Source organism: Arctopsyche grandis, chromosome 1, assembly GCF_051622035.1.
Source record: "Arctopsyche grandis isolate Sample6627 chromosome 1, ASM5162203v2, whole genome shotgun sequence".
NCBI lineage: Eukaryota > Metazoa > Arthropoda > Insecta > Trichoptera > Hydropsychidae > Arctopsyche > Arctopsyche grandis.
In genome coordinates, this window is record NC_135355.1 from 12,533,039 (window position 1) to 12,549,290 (window position 16,252).

The window sequence follows — 16,252 nt, forward strand, 5'->3', positions numbered from 1 at the left end:
CATAATATCTACAAATAAATAAAACTTCATATTGTAGGTTAACAGTAAAAATTCAATGCACGAATGTTTATTTTTATTTTTCTTTCATTTTTATGTATACATTTAATTCCTTTAAAAAAGTTGAAGTTATGGAAATCAAATTTACAAAAGAATGAGTTGGATATATTTGCACTTTCCAAAGATTTCTGGACTACAGCCAATATTGAAGCAAGAAAAATCTTTTTATTGACCAATTGGATGGTTTAGTGCTGCATTTTTACAATTAATTCAAAGACCTTGATTTCTCAAAGTTTTTGTGGATACAGAATCCATTTAACTACAATGAAGAAGACAAATTCGAGCTGACAACCATCGAAAAAGAAAAATTGATAGAATTATCATGAGATAGCTCACTAAAAGAAAAGTTTCAAAATAAAACCATAATTAAATTTTGGATAAATCTTAGTGGAGAGTATGATTTTTTGTATTGCAAAGCAACGCAAGTGTTTCTACCGTTTGTAACGTCTTATTTATGCGAAACGGGCTTTTCGGCACTAGCTGCAATGAAAACCAAATATCGAGCCAGGTTTCATAGTCGAAAAGGAGTTTCGAGTGGCACTCTCCATATTGTCCTTAAGATTTCATAAATTTTGTGCCAATAAACAACAACATCCTTCGCATTAAATTTTGATGTGTTAGATGTAGTTTAATTTGTAATTTAATATAAAAATAAATATACGTGTTCGTATAAATTTATGTTAAAGCAAAACTTTTTTATTATTCGGTTTATTGTAGTGTTCAGTATTTTTTTTAAATACAGGTTTATTATTATAAGTATTAAAAAATTAAAGGTAGGGAGGCGCGGAAAAAAAATTATTTTAGGGAGGCGTAGTAGCATAAAGTTTGGAAACCGCTGGTCTAGAGTCTATACTCTATGCGAGTATCTAAAAATGTGTCGATTTGAAAATCTGATTGATATACATTTTTTTCAATTTTCCCAAAACTTCCGTCGCCCAAAATTCGCGGAGAATAAACCGGGGGGTTTACACATCTCTAGGTGTATTTAAAGGGCCCCCTGTTTCACGTGTTTTTGAGTGCCAGATTTTCCATGATCGAGATTTTAGTGACGTGCGCGAGAACGCTTTTTGCGGAATAATCACCGAACCGAGAGCTTCAATCTGGTATTTCACCGGGTAAACGGACTACTAGTCATATGTGAACCAGTCACAGGACGACCGGTCGCTCTAGATCGGTCACACGTGATCACCCGTCACACTAAAACTGGTCACACCCTAAAATCGGTCAGGAGAAAACTGATTGACCGATTTTAGGGTGTGACCGATCTAGAGCGACCAGTTGTCCTGTGACTGGATCACATTTGACTAGTTTCACCGGGTAATTGGACTATTCGTCACTTTGCCGTGGTCACAAAGACAATTTTTGCCATGAAAATTGCGAATACACAATCTTTGGCACTCAAGTTCTCGTTAGTATGATAGTTATTGTTAGTATGATGGACTTTTCAGCTGCCAGATGTTCCGTTATAGAGATTTTAGTGACTTTGTGACCAGTAATCACCGAACCGTTTCACCGTTGTTCGAAAATATTGTTAGGGCCATGAAAGCATCGAGAGTGAATGCAAATGTCAAAGTGACAGTCGCGATCGGCGCGTGACGTGCGGTGACGCTTATGTAATGTGTGAGAAAAGAGAAAAAGATTGAGTATGGTTTCCGGAGGGCGAGTGGCGCGACTCGCGCTCCGAGTGGCCTCTCATTCCCCTTCCTCTTCCCCTCACACTCCCCCCGGACCCCTACAACTCTACAAACATAGACTTGAAATGGGCTCCATATTACCCGACTCTCATCAAGATACAGTCATTGCCAGCCTGCAGAGATTATATGATGATCTCGGATCATACACCGTTCCCAAACCTACCAAAACTTTCTTTAGCTTTTTCTCTTCAAACAAACCCAAAATTATCGCACCTAAAGGCATGTATATCTATGGAAGCGTAGGCGGCGGAAAAACTATGTTGATGGATTTGTTTTTCGATACTGTTCCGGTAAGGCTATTTTCAATATTTCAAAGTTTTATATTATTGATTTTTCAATCTTATCGCAGGAACTTATCAAAAATATTTCAATATGTGCGTTTGTTTTCATTTAAAAAATATAATATCGTGATTACGATACTACAATTTGGGTCATGACATTGAGTTTGAAAACTAAAGCTAAAAATAAATGTGTTCTATATTCAGTCATTTTATATAATCACCATAGTCGTAAATGGACCCCTAATTATCGCAACTCTTAATATTTGTACGTTTTTGTTGTTTTTGTTTTGTCCAGATTAACGAAAAGAAAAGGGTACACTTTAATGCTTTCATGTTAGATGTCCACTCGCGCATCCACAACCTCAAGAAAACCATAACTAGAGAAGATCGTAAAAAAAAGCCACAAGCGTTTGATCCTATTCCTCCTGTAGCTGAAACTATTTTGGAAGAATGCTGTCTTCTTTGTTTTGATGAATTTCAAGTATTGTTTTGAACACATTGAAATCGTTTGATATCCGTGGAAAGATATTGACATTTATTTTTTTAGGTTACTGATATCGGAGATGCCATGATACTTAAAAGATTGTTCACTGAACTATTTGATATTGGGTGCGTAATTGTTGCAACCAGCAACAGAGCTCCCGATGATCTATACAAAAATGGTTTGCAAAGATCAAATTTTGTACCTTTTATACAAGTACTTAAAGATCATTGTGAAGTAATTTCCTTAAATTCTGGAATAGATTATCGTAGACGTACGGGTGATAATAAAATTGGTGGCACTTATTTTGTGTAAGTTCATTTGTTATAAAAACTATATAAAGTAGCTAAATATATTGTAGATCCCATATCATTGAAAAATTTCTGTTATTAATGAAATTGATTTTATTATTTTTTTTTTATAGAGTCAACGAAGACAATATAAATAATAACCCTGTGGATACACTTTTTAAATTCCTTGTTTCCATGGAAAATGATATAATTCGTCCACGTACAATTAATATCATGGGGAGAAATGTTAAGTTCAATAAAAGCTGTGGACAGGTTTTAGATACTACATTTTCTGAACTTTGTGAAAGGGTATATAAAAATATTCAAATTTTTACTGACACATGTTCTAATAAAATACTAATCAATGTATATATGTATTTGTTTTTAAAGCCTTTAGGTTCAAGTGACTATTTGATGCTGGCTAGATCTTTTCACACTATAATCATTAGAGATATTCATCAAATAACATCTAAATTACCATCAGGCCGACGTTTTATTACTCTCATAGACAACTTATATGATAGCAAGACTAGAGTATGTTACATTATTATGGGTTTTATATACATATATGTAATCGCTATAATTGAAAATTGTATATATGTATGTATAATATTATTATAATTTTAGTTAGTAATGTCGTCAAATGTTCCTGTTTCGGAACTATTTGTTGCACAATCAAGTAATGACGATATTAATGATCATCAAAGAATGCTTATGGATGATTTAGGAATTACTAAAAATTCTGTGAGTATATTTCAATTATTTATAATATGATACAATTTTATTTAGAAATTCTCAGAACGTGTTTTTTTTTCATGCAGGAAAATGCTAAAGCCAGTATTTTTACTGGTGAAGAAGAAATATTTGCTTTCGATCGGTGTATCTCAAGAATAATAGAAATGTCTAGTCCTGAATATTGGGATAGTTGGGAAAATAATGAGTGCTAACACAAATGTATTCACAATGTGCATGCATTCAATGATGTTCCTTTGCTTATATCAAAATTTAAATTGAGTTGTCACTAGCGACAATACTTGAAATAAGTGTTCCTGTTATGTAATAATTATTTTTAAAAATCACTTAAACTATGAGGTTTTTCAATATACATTTTATTGCAGTTTTATGTTTGCATTAAGAATATGTATTTAATTTCGATAACTAATTACAAATCAGAATATTATTACATAAATTACTCCCAAGTAGTAAATTATACTTAAATATTTTTATTTTCAAAAGTACTATATTAACGCTTCATTTTTCGTTACACAATGTTCAAAACATGTTATTTTTTTATTTAGAAGTGCGGAATATTTATTTTTGTACTAGTTTTTAAATTTTAGTTGTTATTTAATGTTTGTAATTCGATTGTACTTTTGATTGTTACTTACATGTTTCCTGTAAATATGGTTATTAGTGTAATAAATTAAACTATGTACATTTTAAACAGCTTTTGGTTTTTTTCGACAAATAAAACTTTCAATTAAAATATTTATATAAGTATATATTTCAACAATTAATTTATTTTTATTATTCAATACACAGTATGAATAATTTACAACACATTCACTTCAATCGATATTTTATAAACTGCCTAAAGACATTTCACAAAACTCGAGTTGTAACACATATAACAAAAGCTTGTAAAAAGAAATAATTCGGTAGATTAAAAGTTAAGTTAGGTCAGTATTAGTCTGTACTGCTACACAATATTGAATCCAAAAATCGTCCAAGTTCTTTGATAAATAATTTGAAATTTGTCTCGTATTGACTTGGTTTCAATTTGTCATACGTTATTCCATATACATATGTATATTTTACAGCATATTCTTTTCATATATAGTTTTTTATTTTCGTTGTAACAATTAATATGTATTTTCATTCATTCACATCACCTATTATTTTAACATTAGGATTACACTTTTCCAAAGGAACCCTCAGCGTGGAATCCATGATGAGGATGAGCATCGTAATTCACAACCTGTAGCTTGCCATGTTTATCATAAAAACCATAATGCCCCTTTACATATCCATCATTATCGCGTTCTTCAAATCTGAACTGTCGGTTTTTTCTATATAAATAAGTTAAAAATTTATTTATCAAACAGTATTATTATATATGTAAATTTGTATTATTTATTTATTTATTTTAAAGTTCAGACCATTGTGGTATTACAGGAATTCCTAATGCGCCACAATGGTCAAAAATTATATTTTATTATATTATATTTTACATTGTAAGTTGTAGGTTACCCTTTTCCTGTGTCATATCCGAATTTATAACTATGTGGGCCATGTTGTCCATACATTTGAAATTCAGTTCTGTCACCACCTACATCGTGAGCCGCGTCTCCCAATCCTACAATTGGATTGTGATGAGCTGGTGCTGCGAAATGTGCTGAGAAGGAAAATATTTATATATTTATATATATATATATATATATATATATATATATATATACATATATATATATATATATATATATATATATATATATATATATATATATATATATATATATATATATATGTGTGTGTGCGTGTATATATATATATATATATTTATTTTCATTATAATAATAATATGTAAATGTGTGTTCCTGAAACTTACCACCAGTATGTCGAAAGCTATTGAAGCCTGTTTCCGATGCTTCTTGTTCTCCCTTTCCACCTGAAGCTCTGGCTATTGTTGCATCAATAAACCGTTGCTAAAATTACATATAATTATAAAAAATTTAAGGGTCAAATATAATTGATATTATTTTCGTTATGTATTAATTTATGTTTAATTATTATTTTGTTTTTTTGTGTTATATTTTTTGACCATTGTGGCGCATTAGGAATTCCTGTAAAGTCACAATGCTCGGAACTTTAAAATACATAAATAATGTCTTCAATATCTCATTGAATTTCAATAGAAAACAAGTTTTATTTTAATATTTAATTAAATTGTACAATATGTATGTATGTATGTATTACCTGTTTATTGGGTTCATTTTCTTTCTTTAATTTCAATTTCTTTTGAACTTCTTCAAATTTTTGCCTTTGCTTATTTACGTTATCATTGTCAGCTTCCTGGGCAACTGGTGCAACTACGAATCTTTGGGACTTTGAGCTCTTTTTAACATTGGACACATCTATGACTTCATCGCCGACAATTTCTATTACCGGAATATTCTTTCCAAATTTTTTTGGTTTGTAATCGTGCACTTTTGAATCATACTTTTTAGGGAACACACCTGTTGGAAAGTTTTGTGATTTGATCGATTCAGTTTTCGGCAACTCCAAAGTCTGTGACAATGTTGGATAAGGGGCATCCAAAGATTTAGTAAACCCATTTGGTGACGAGTATTGTTGTTGCTGAGTTAACTGTTGTTGCGGAACGAACTGTTGTTGTGGAGTGTATTGATGTAAGTTCGGATTGAATTGTTGATTGAAAGGCTCGAAAATTGGTAGTTGCAACTCTGTCGATGGCACTGGAGGATAATCCTCATTCTTCTGTGGTTTATTTGGTAATGGGAGATCCAATTGTTTGGAATAAGGATTAGTCAACTCGTATGGCTGTGAAAAATACAATAAAAAATTATATAATTCTTTTAAAATACCATTATAATTTAAATTTCACAATAAACCTACGCAATTTAAATGTATGTACATACATATACATATATGTACATACATATGTAGTAACTCATTTTTCGTATTCATAATGTCATATTAAAAAGTTTTCATATGAATTTTTCGCAAGTAATATACCTTAATACATTTTACTCACCGATTGAAATTGAATAGATGGTTGGGCTTGATACGTTTTCAACTCTGGTTCTACTGGTTTGCTAAGAAGCACATACACATTTTCTGCTTCTGGTTTTGGCGGTTGAAGAACCAACGGCAAATAATCAGTACCCTTTAGATCGTCGTTGATTTGCTTAGGTTCCACAATATCATAATTTTGAGGCAAATAACTGGAAATTGTTTCAGCTGATGCCGTTGGAGGGTCATTCCTGAACAAGGGGGCTTGAAGGAGTTTTGCTATTTTTGCATAATCGAAAGCCGGATTAAGGCCACTGTCGTTGGCTTGATGATCGTAAAGGATTTGCGCTGTGATCAAAGTGGTGGCACATAAAAATGTCTGAAAATACAAAATATATCATATTTAACAAAATAAAATATTATATTAAGGAACTTTCATGATGCAAATTTAAGTTTCACTATTTTTAAATTTTATAATTCAGAATCGATCGTGTTATTCGTTACAGATGACTTGCACCACTTTTACTTTCGAAAAATCTCACTTTTACCGTATAATTAGAAAAATCTACAGTAAAATTGCTGCTAAACTAATTTGAAGATCAGAGTTTTTCAAATTTAAAAAAATAATTGAAATTTGGCCTTAAAAGTTTTTTCAAAACATTTTGTTTTTAATTATTTTACTTTATCTACATATAATACATACATAATATGTATATACATATAATACATACATAATATGTATATATGTATTACATATATAAGGCATTAATGGATAATGTATTGTATGAAGAAAATTTAATCAGGACCTAGCATATTAAATATTTTTTACAATTTGTATTATGTTTTTATGCAATATTGGTGTTGAGGTAATAGAAGTTTTTATTACCTTTCCAATTTTACATCTCGGTAACATTAAAAATTGGCGAGTGCCATTATTCAATCAAGCGTTTAACCGTTAAAAACACAACCTTCACTTTGTCAGTTGAATTATAATGAGTGATTTTCCAACTGTTCAAAAGACATCTTTATACTTTGGACTGTATCATATACATTTATAATATATTATATTATAAATGTATATGATACAGTCCAAGCAGGGCCGGCCCGAAAGACAGGCAGTACAGGCGGTCGCCTGGGGCGCTGGAGGGAGGAGCGCCAAAAACCAAAATAAAAACGCAATAATACCTTCAAAAAATTTCGAAAAACATTGCTAAAAATGTGAAATAATGAGCATTTTACCCAAATTACAGCTCAAAATTCACATCGAACGATTTTTTAATAATGCGTATATAGTAGATCTCGCGTTTAAACATGAAGCTATAACGTTATCCCAACAGCTTTACGATTTTTTATTTCCCACGATCCTCATAACTTGGTATAGTATTTTGAAACACAAATATAATTATCTTATCACAGAAAGTTAGGCATCGTTTATGATTTTGTGCAGTACGGTTTTCGATGGAATATGCCGATTGGGCGAAGGAGGGGCGCGGGGGCAGCCAGAAGCTTGGTCCGTACTGCACTCCCAACAGTTACTATACACTATACACATTTCTTGTTGCGCTCGATACGCTCGTCACTTTTCGTCATTTCTTCTGCACCTTTTGTCTTTCCTTCTACACCTTTTACACTTTCTATGTTTCTACACTTCGTTCTACACGTCACTTTAAGTATTTAAGATGGTATCAAAATCAAGAGAAGCTGAGCCAATGTTTACAAGAACTTAAATATTCTTCCAAAAATACTGATGAAACAATAACAGATTTTACCAATTTACTGAATACAATTTTTTATTTTAGTCAGAACTTTTTCACAAGTTAATGCCGCATGTAGAAATTATTTATAACCAAATGCAATCTAGTAATATCGATGCATTTTCAATTAAAGAAAACTTAAAAAGTTTTACTAATGTCATTATACAAATACGAGATTCTTATATAATATATCATTATACAAATGCGAATAGAAGCCAAAAATATGTGATGCATATATTATATGCATATATTATCGCACATATTATAGAAAGCCAAAAATATGTGCGATGTTATTATTAAGGATATAAAGAAAGATATACTTTTTCTAATCAATTAAAAGCTGTGAAATTATTTAATAAAGAAAATTTTGAAAAGTACTGAAAGAAAATGCCAATGGAAGATCTACTACTAACCGTTGAATCATATCCAATGCTAGATAAAGAAAAACTTTAAACTGAATTAGAAGTGTTTTACTCAAGGAAATAAATGCATAGTATTAATGATTTATTAATATTTTTTAAACTTATTTTTGCAATCAATTTCTGCAAAGTTCGTGTGGAAATAACAAAACTTATTCAAATTCTGCTTACAACTTTAACTACCTCTGAGCCAAAACGGTGTTTTTCATCAATAAATAGATTAAAGACATACATACATATATAAGAAACACAATGGTTCAGGAAAGATTGACGGCATTGTCTATGCTGTCTAATTGAAAAAAAATGATAATGAACAGTGAAAAATTTAACGAAAAGGTGATAGACCTTTTTGCAAGGAAAAAAGACAGAAGAATCAATTTTATAATGAAATAAAATACATATAATGTTTAATTTTGATCATTTTGATGTTAATAGTGAAATATAATCCAAATAAACATTTATTTTTATTTTTAATCAACCGCAGCACCCCCAGATATATTATCCACGAGCCGCCACTATGTAAGATCAAATATGCTAGCAAGACGGTTCTATCTATCATTCCAGTATCTTAGAAGTGAAGAGACAATAATTATTTCTGTTCTTTTGTACTACTCTCTATACTGGAGAACTATACAAGCTACTACAAGATTAATTATTATGTTTATTTCATCATTTGTATTATCAATATATTGTTTGTATAGACGACAGGGATTGGACTGTTCTACCTATCGTCTGATATAAAAAATATTATATTATTATTATTACAGTACTAGTGTTGTACCCGATGACATATCATCGCATGGGTGTTGGCATATTGAGTTATTAAATAAAAAAAAATTAAAAGAATGTGTCGATAACTCAAAAATCGTTTTTTTTTACTTGTGACATTTTTTTTCCGGACTGACGATAGCTTACCTGGGCTACAATATTTTTAAATTAGAGGAAACAGGAATTATAGCAACAATCCAACGTGGTTTTCCATAGGCTTTCCCTTTTTAATACTTGGTGTTTTGCCATCTCAAAGGTTTTGACATTTAAAATTTTCACGTGTCTGAATACTTTTTAAAACCTAGTGTTTATAAATGACAACTTTGGATGAGAATTATTTATTTACATTATCTATTCATTTTTTCCACAATATCGACATGCTTAATTTTCTCATTGAAAAAGTGAATTCAATGTTTAATAAAATGATTTAAGAAAATAGTCTCATTGAAAAGCACTGAACTGTCGCTTCAATCATTGAATGTTCAAAAACAAACAATAAAAAAAATAATAGTAACCGCAGTCTATATCTAATCTATAATTTGGAAAGAGACTTTGTATGTAAATATCCTTGGTCGTCGTCGTCGTCGTCTTCGTCGTCTTCGTCGTCTTCGTCCGTAGATCGGTGACGTCATCGAACACGTGATTCGATTTTTTTTTTTTTTCGATCCATGGGCGCCGATTTTTTTTTTCGTTTCAATGGATACACCCCCGCGGGGGCGCAAGGCGAGTAGCTTCATGGGGCCCCGCCAGGGGCGCCACAAGGGGCGCAGCCCCGTGGGGCTCAAAAGGGGGCGCCACAAGGGGCGCAGCCCCGTGGGGCCCCGAAGGGGGCCCGGGGGGCCCAGCCTCATGGGGCGCAGCCCCATGGGGCTCAAAAGGGGGTGCCACAAGGGGCGCAGCCCCGTGAAGCCCCGAAGGGGGCGCGGGGGGCCCAGCCTCATGGGGCTCAAAAGGGGGCGCCACAAGGGGCGCAGCCCCGTGGGGCCCAGCCTCATGGGGCGCAGCCCCATGAGGTTCAAAAGGGGGCGCCACAAGGGGCGCAGCCCCGTGGGGCCCCGAAGGGGGCCCGGGGGGCCCAGCCTCATGGGGCGCAGCCCCATGGGGCTCAAAAGGGGGCGCCACAAGGGGCGCAGCCCCGTGGGGCCCCGAAGGGGGCCCGGGGGGCCCAGCCTCATGGGGCGCAGCCCCATGGGGCTCAAAAGGGGGCGCCACAAGGGGCGCAGCCCCGTGGGGCCCCAGCCTCATGGGGCGCAGCCCCATGGGGCTCAAAAGGGGGTGCCACAAGGGGCGCAGCCCCGTGAAGCCCCGAAGGGGGCGCGGGGGGCCCAGCCTCATGGGGCGCAGCCCCATGGGGCTCAAAAGGGGGTGCCACAAGGGGCGCAGCCCCGTGAAGCCCCGAAGGGGGCGCGGGGGGCCCAGCCTCATGGGGCGCAGCCCCATGGGGCTCAAAAGGGGGCGCCACAAGGGGCGCAGCCCCGTGGGGCCCCAGCCTCATGGGGCGCAGCCCCATGAGGCTCAAAAGGGGGCGCCACAAGGGGCGCAGCCCCGTGGGGCCCCGAAGGGGGCCCGGGGGGCCCAGCCTCATGGGGCGCAGCCCCATGGGGCTCAAAAGGGGGCGCCCGGGGGGCCCAGCCTCATGGGGCGCAGCCCCATGGGGCTCAAAAGGGGGCGCCACAAGGGGCGCAGCCCCGTGGGGCCCAGCCTCATGGGGCGCAGCCCCATGGGGCTCAAAAGGGGGCGCCACAAGGGGCGCAGCCCCGTGGGGCCCCGAAGGGGGCCCGGGGGGCCCAGCCTCATGGGGCGCAAGCCCTAATAGGCATTAACTAAGGGGGGCGAAGCCCTAGACGGCAATTAATCATGGGGGCGAAGCCCTAGACGGCAATTAATCATGGGGGCGCGGAGGGGCGAAGCCCTAAAAGGCAACTGATCATGGGGGCGAAGCCTTAGACGGCATTTAATCATGGGGGCGCGGAGGGGCGAAGCCCTAAAAGGCATTAACTAAGGGGGGCGAAGCCCTAAACGGCAATTAATCTTGGGGGCGCGGGGGGCGAAGCCCTAAAAGGCAACTGATCATGGGGGCGAAGCCTTAGACGGCATTTAATCATGGGGGCGCGGAGGGGCGAAGCCCTAAAAGGCATTAACTAAGGGGGGCGAAGCCCTAAACGGCAATTAATCTTGGGGGCGCGGGGGGCGAAGCCCTAAAAGGCAACTGATCATGGGAGCGAAGCCTTAGACGGCATTTAATCATGGGGGCGCGGAGGGGCGAAGCCCTAAAAGGCATTAACTAAGGGGGGCGAAGCCCTAAACGGCAATTAATCTTGGGGGCGCGGGGGGCGAAGCCCTAAAAGGCAACTGATCATGGGAGCGAAGCCTTAGACGGCATTTAATCATGGGGGCGCGGAGGGGCGAAGCCCTAAAAGGCATTAACTAAGGGGGGCGAAGCCCTAAACGGCAATTAATCTTGGGGGCGCGGGGGGCGAAGCCCTAAAAGGCATTAACTAAGGGGGGCGAAGCCCTAGACGGCATTTAATCATGGGGGTGCGGAGGGGCGAAGCCCTAAAAGGCATTAACTAAGGGGGGCGAAGCCCTAAACGGCAATTAATCTTGGGGGCGCGGGGGGCGAAGCCCTAAAAGGCAACTGATCATGGGGGCGAAGCCTTAGACGGCATTTAATCATGGGGGCGCGGAGGGGCGAAGCCCTAAAAGGCATTAACTAAGGGGGGCGAAGCCCTAAACGGCAATTAATCTTGGGGGCGCGGGGGGCGAAGCCCTAAAAGGCATTAACTAAGGGGGGCGAAGCCCTAGACGGCATTTAATCATGGGGGTGCGGAGGGGCGAAGCCCTAAAAGGCATTAACTAAAGGGGGCGAAGCCCTAAACGGCAATTAATCTTGGGGGCGCGGGGGGCGAAGCCCTAAAAGGCAACTGATCATGGGGGCGAAGCCTTAGACGGCATTTAATCATGGGGGCGCGGAGGGGCGAAGCCCTAAAAGGCATTAACTAAGGGGGGCGAAGCCCTAAACGGCAATTAATCTTGGGGGCGCGGGGGGCGAAGCCCTAAAAGGCATTAACTAAGGGGGGCGAAGCCCTAGACGGCATTTAATCATGGGGGTGCGGAGGGGCGAAGCCCTAAAAGGCATTAACTAAGGGGGGCGAAGCCCTAAACGGCAATTGCTCATGGGGCGTGGAGGGGCGAAGCCCTAGAAGGCAAAGGCTCAGGGGGGCGCCGAGGGCGAAGCCCTAGAAGGCAAAAAAAAATTTTGATTTTTTTTTTTGATTTTTTAAAAAATTTTTTTTTAATTTTTTTTTTATTTTTTTTTTATTTTTTTTTTTAATTTTTTTTTTTGATTTTTTTTTTATTTTTTTTTTTTAATTTTTAAATTTTTTTTTAATTTTTTTTTTTTTTTAATTAAATTAGCTTAGTCATGTTTAAGCGGTTTATATTATAAACACTGAGCGAAGCCGGGTAATACAGCTAGTAACCTATAAATAGAGAAAAAACCGTTACCCAACTTTAAAACCGCTTCACCGTCATGGTATTATAGTTCTCGGAAAATACATACACACAATATATACGGTAACATTGCGTGACACATGCCATTTATTTATTATATCGTATGCAATCATTTTTTTATCGTTTCGTCACTTTTATATTATTGAAATTTAATTGAAAGCCCAGACACGGCTTGCTATTTTGAACTTATTTGATGACAGAACAACAAGAGTTGCATTATTTTCTTTTTCGAAAATAAAAAATAAACTTAACAAGCAGCGTCAATAAATTGCATCCGGACGTCACGATCGTAACGAACATTTATTTATTTTGAGAGGAAATCCGTATTTTTTTATTTTCGCTCTTGTTATGTTTCTTTTATTGGCATTCGCTTTGCTCAACAATGGAGAAAGTACAGCTTTTATTACAAAACTATCATTGATTTTATTGAAAGTCAATAATTTCGGGTATCTGCTTTCGTTGTTAAATAATACAAAGCCGCCGAGAGGAATCCCGGGCCCTGGAAAAATAATTCCATACCCTATGACAAACCAAAAAAAAATCTTATAAATGTATTATTAGGTAAAAGCCAAAGGTCCACTACCAGCGGCAAGCGAGCCGAGAAGGTCCGCCTCATCCGTAAACTCAGCTTTTACCTACATATTTTAATATGCGAAAAATCTGTCAGACTATTAAAAAAATATGTTAAATAATCGAATAAGAAAATATGATATAACAGGTACGATTTCACATGGACACAAAGAATGCGCATATCTAAAAATGATAAACAATAAGCATTATATGTATTTTTATGTAAAATAATATAAAATATCAATATCGATCAGTTTAACGTCCCAATACGGGGCCCCTCAAGTAGTCCGGGCCCTGGAATTTTAACCCTAGCTTCCCCCCCCCTGTTAGCGGCCCTGTGTACATCTATTGAAATAAAATTCATACAATGACATTTAATATTAAGACAATTTGAGAGGAGTTGATAGAGAAAGGTAAATATCAAAATTTATTTTATTTTAAAATGATAACAATAGAATGTTATGTGATTTAACTATTGAATTACAGAAAATTTGACCAATTATGCAAGATAACAATGAACAAAAGTTTAGATCGTGTATCAGTTATGCGCTCGTTCTAAACGTTACGACGTATTACACTACCTAATGTAATTTCTAATTTGATCTATGCTCGTGCGTAGTGATAATAATGATAATATGTTTAGTTCAATTTAATAATTTGATGTAATTCGTCTCAGTGGCGACGCGTAACGGACTGAATTTTCCGAATCAACTTTCATTCGAGTGCCAGCTTAGAAAAAAAAAATCATAATCGTTTTCCCATAGTGAATCGATTAAACTAGAACTTGATATTGATTCAGTTTCGCACCGGAAGCTGAGTAGTTGCAGCATCTCAAACGGGACATTCGCCCGAGTGAAATCTTTTCCTGATCAATTGCGCACTCGTTTCTAGTTTTGCTTTTTTGGATTCTAACATGTTTACGGAAAATATCAACCACGATTTGAAATATGATTAACAACTTTTTGCTGCTACGGTTACGTAAACTTAATTTAACAGTTAAGTAAATGTGTATTTAGCTCGCTTTTCCGATTCTCTACCGGCTTCATATTAGTTTTAATAATAAATAAAGTAAATTTTCGTATATACATACATACATATACATATGTACACATGCGAAAAAACTTGAATTTTACAATAATAACTACATACATACATATGTATATGCGCATATTATATATTTATATGCATATTTTTTATTAATTTTCAACGAAAACTAATTAAATATATAAATTGTGATTATAATTATTATAAGAGAATTTTTATTTATTAATTACTAAAATTTTAACATTTTATATTATAGGTTAATAGGTTATTTATAATATAGATAAATTATTGTTTTATAGTTTTCAGTTCTTTAGCGTTGACTATAGAATACTATATTCATAAAAAGTTTTTTTCAATATTGTCACCCGCACAAGAAATATTATTAAACATTATAACATTATTAAACTAATATAACATAATGTTGTAACTAACACTAGATAAGAACTGACACAAATTTTACTACATAAAAACTACAAATGCACATTTTAATTGTTTAGTGATTTAGAGGATCCGATGTATAATTTGTATTAATATATGTAGTATTCTCAATAAAAATAATTACTCAATCCATATACATATTCATGAAATTATAATATTTGAAAAATTTCCATCGCTTTAAACTTTAAACGATACTTAATAATTTAAACGATAGTTACTAAAAAAATTCAAATAATTATTTTATATCACAGTTGAATAACAGCAAAATATGATTCGTATTTTTATGATAGGAATATACATTTTATTAGTTGGGAATTAGTTGGGAAAGTGACATAGCTGATGGGCCATATATGTACCATAATGATTTTCTTCGGAATAACTCACCAATTTCCCTAAGAGAGCCATGATGCGTGTCACAACAATTGGTCTCCTCTGTTTCTGAACACAAACAATAGAGTGAGGGCCCCGGAGCGATACGATTGGACACCCCTGGCTGCCTGGTCGCGATCACTTTTCCAACTCGACAATGAAGGCTCCCAGATGCAGCCGGTCAATTTATAAAGTCTCAGTAGAGCGTGGGTGGTGGGGGAATAGTCGGGTTGTTTTCGTAAACAATTGAGACCTTCACCTCTGATCGTCAAATGGTCAGGTGAAGGTTGAATGGTCCTCGGAAGAGGCGTCACTCAGTCTGGAGAAGATCGAGCCATATCATTAATTATTGATTCAAAAGTCAAAACAACCAAAGTGGTTATTGACTCGAGCAAATATACATACATATGTACATACAATGGTTCAAATTCACATTCAATATCAAATACCTGTAAGGTTCTTTAATATTTGTGTCGGTGATGAAAATGACCTGTACCTGTAAATTGATTTGATATGTAAGTTACCTTGATCTATTTTGATAATAATAATAACTAATATTGTGATACAATATCAAAGAGGTATTCAAGTTCGAAATTTAATCTTGCCAGTTGTTTGTTATCAATACATTTGCATTCAACAAAGTTCATAGGGAACAAGTAACTTCAATTACTGTCATAGTTATGTACGTAGTTGAGATAAGTATTTACTATGTACATAGCTTTATTCAACAATTTAAACATCAATTTGAATTTTTAAAATTTTTCTTTTTTATGAATAATCGGCTCTACCTCGTTCCACCAACTTGCAATATCTCAAGACTCGTT

At 36.2% G+C, this 16,252-nt stretch overlaps 2 protein-coding genes across 2 annotated transcripts; one reads left to right on the top strand and one right to left on the bottom strand.

Moving 5' to 3' along the window:
- Positions 1–1,234: 1,234 nt before the first annotated feature.
- Positions 1,235–4,301, top strand: LOC143911669 (putative ATPase N2B). The gene is made up of 7 exons (XM_077430700.1): positions 1,235–2,041; positions 2,328–2,513; positions 2,580–2,824; positions 2,938–3,112; positions 3,194–3,337; positions 3,431–3,547; positions 3,625–4,301. Exons 1-7 carry the CDS (start codon positions 1,703–1,705, stop codon positions 3,748–3,750), a joined length of 1,332 nt encoding a protein of 443 aa, XP_077286826.1. The 5' UTR covers positions 1,235–1,702; the 3' UTR covers positions 3,751–4,301.
- On the bottom strand, positions 4,286–15,596 carry LOC143911584 (uncharacterized). Its single transcript, XM_077430578.1, has 6 exons — positions 15,444–15,596; positions 6,576–6,932; positions 5,780–6,361; positions 5,412–5,508; positions 5,054–5,198; positions 4,286–4,872 (listed from the first exon to the last, which is right to left on the bottom strand). Exons 1-6 carry the CDS (start codon positions 15,462–15,464, stop codon positions 4,716–4,718), a joined length of 1,359 nt encoding a protein of 452 aa, XP_077286704.1. The 5' UTR covers positions 15,465–15,596; the 3' UTR covers positions 4,286–4,715.
- Between the last annotated feature and the right edge of the window lie 656 nt (positions 15,597–16,252).

Excerpts from the sequence above, each read along its gene's own strand:
- LOC143911584 (XM_077430578.1), bottom strand. The coding sequence starts at position 15,464 with ATGGCTCTCTTAGGGAAATTG. Across the intron at positions 6,362-6,575 it reads CATCTATTCAATTTCAATCG|CCATACGAGTTGACTAATCC; the intron begins GTGAGTAAAATG and ends TATTTTTCACAG. Across the intron at positions 5,199-5,411 it reads TAGCTTTCGACATACTGGTG|CACATTTCGCAGCACCAGCT; the intron begins GTAAGTTTCAGG and ends TTTCCTTCTCAG.
- LOC143911669 (XM_077430700.1), top strand. The coding sequence starts at position 1,703 with ATGGTTTCCGGAGGGCGAGTGGCGCGACTCGCGCTCCGAGTGGCCTCT. Across the intron at positions 3,338-3,430 it reads TATATGATAGCAAGACTAGA|TTAGTAATGTCGTCAAATGT; the intron begins GTATGTTACATT and ends TTATAATTTTAG. Across the intron at positions 3,548-3,624 it reads TAGGAATTACTAAAAATTCT|GAAAATGCTAAAGCCAGTAT; the intron begins GTGAGTATATTT and ends TTTTTCATGCAG.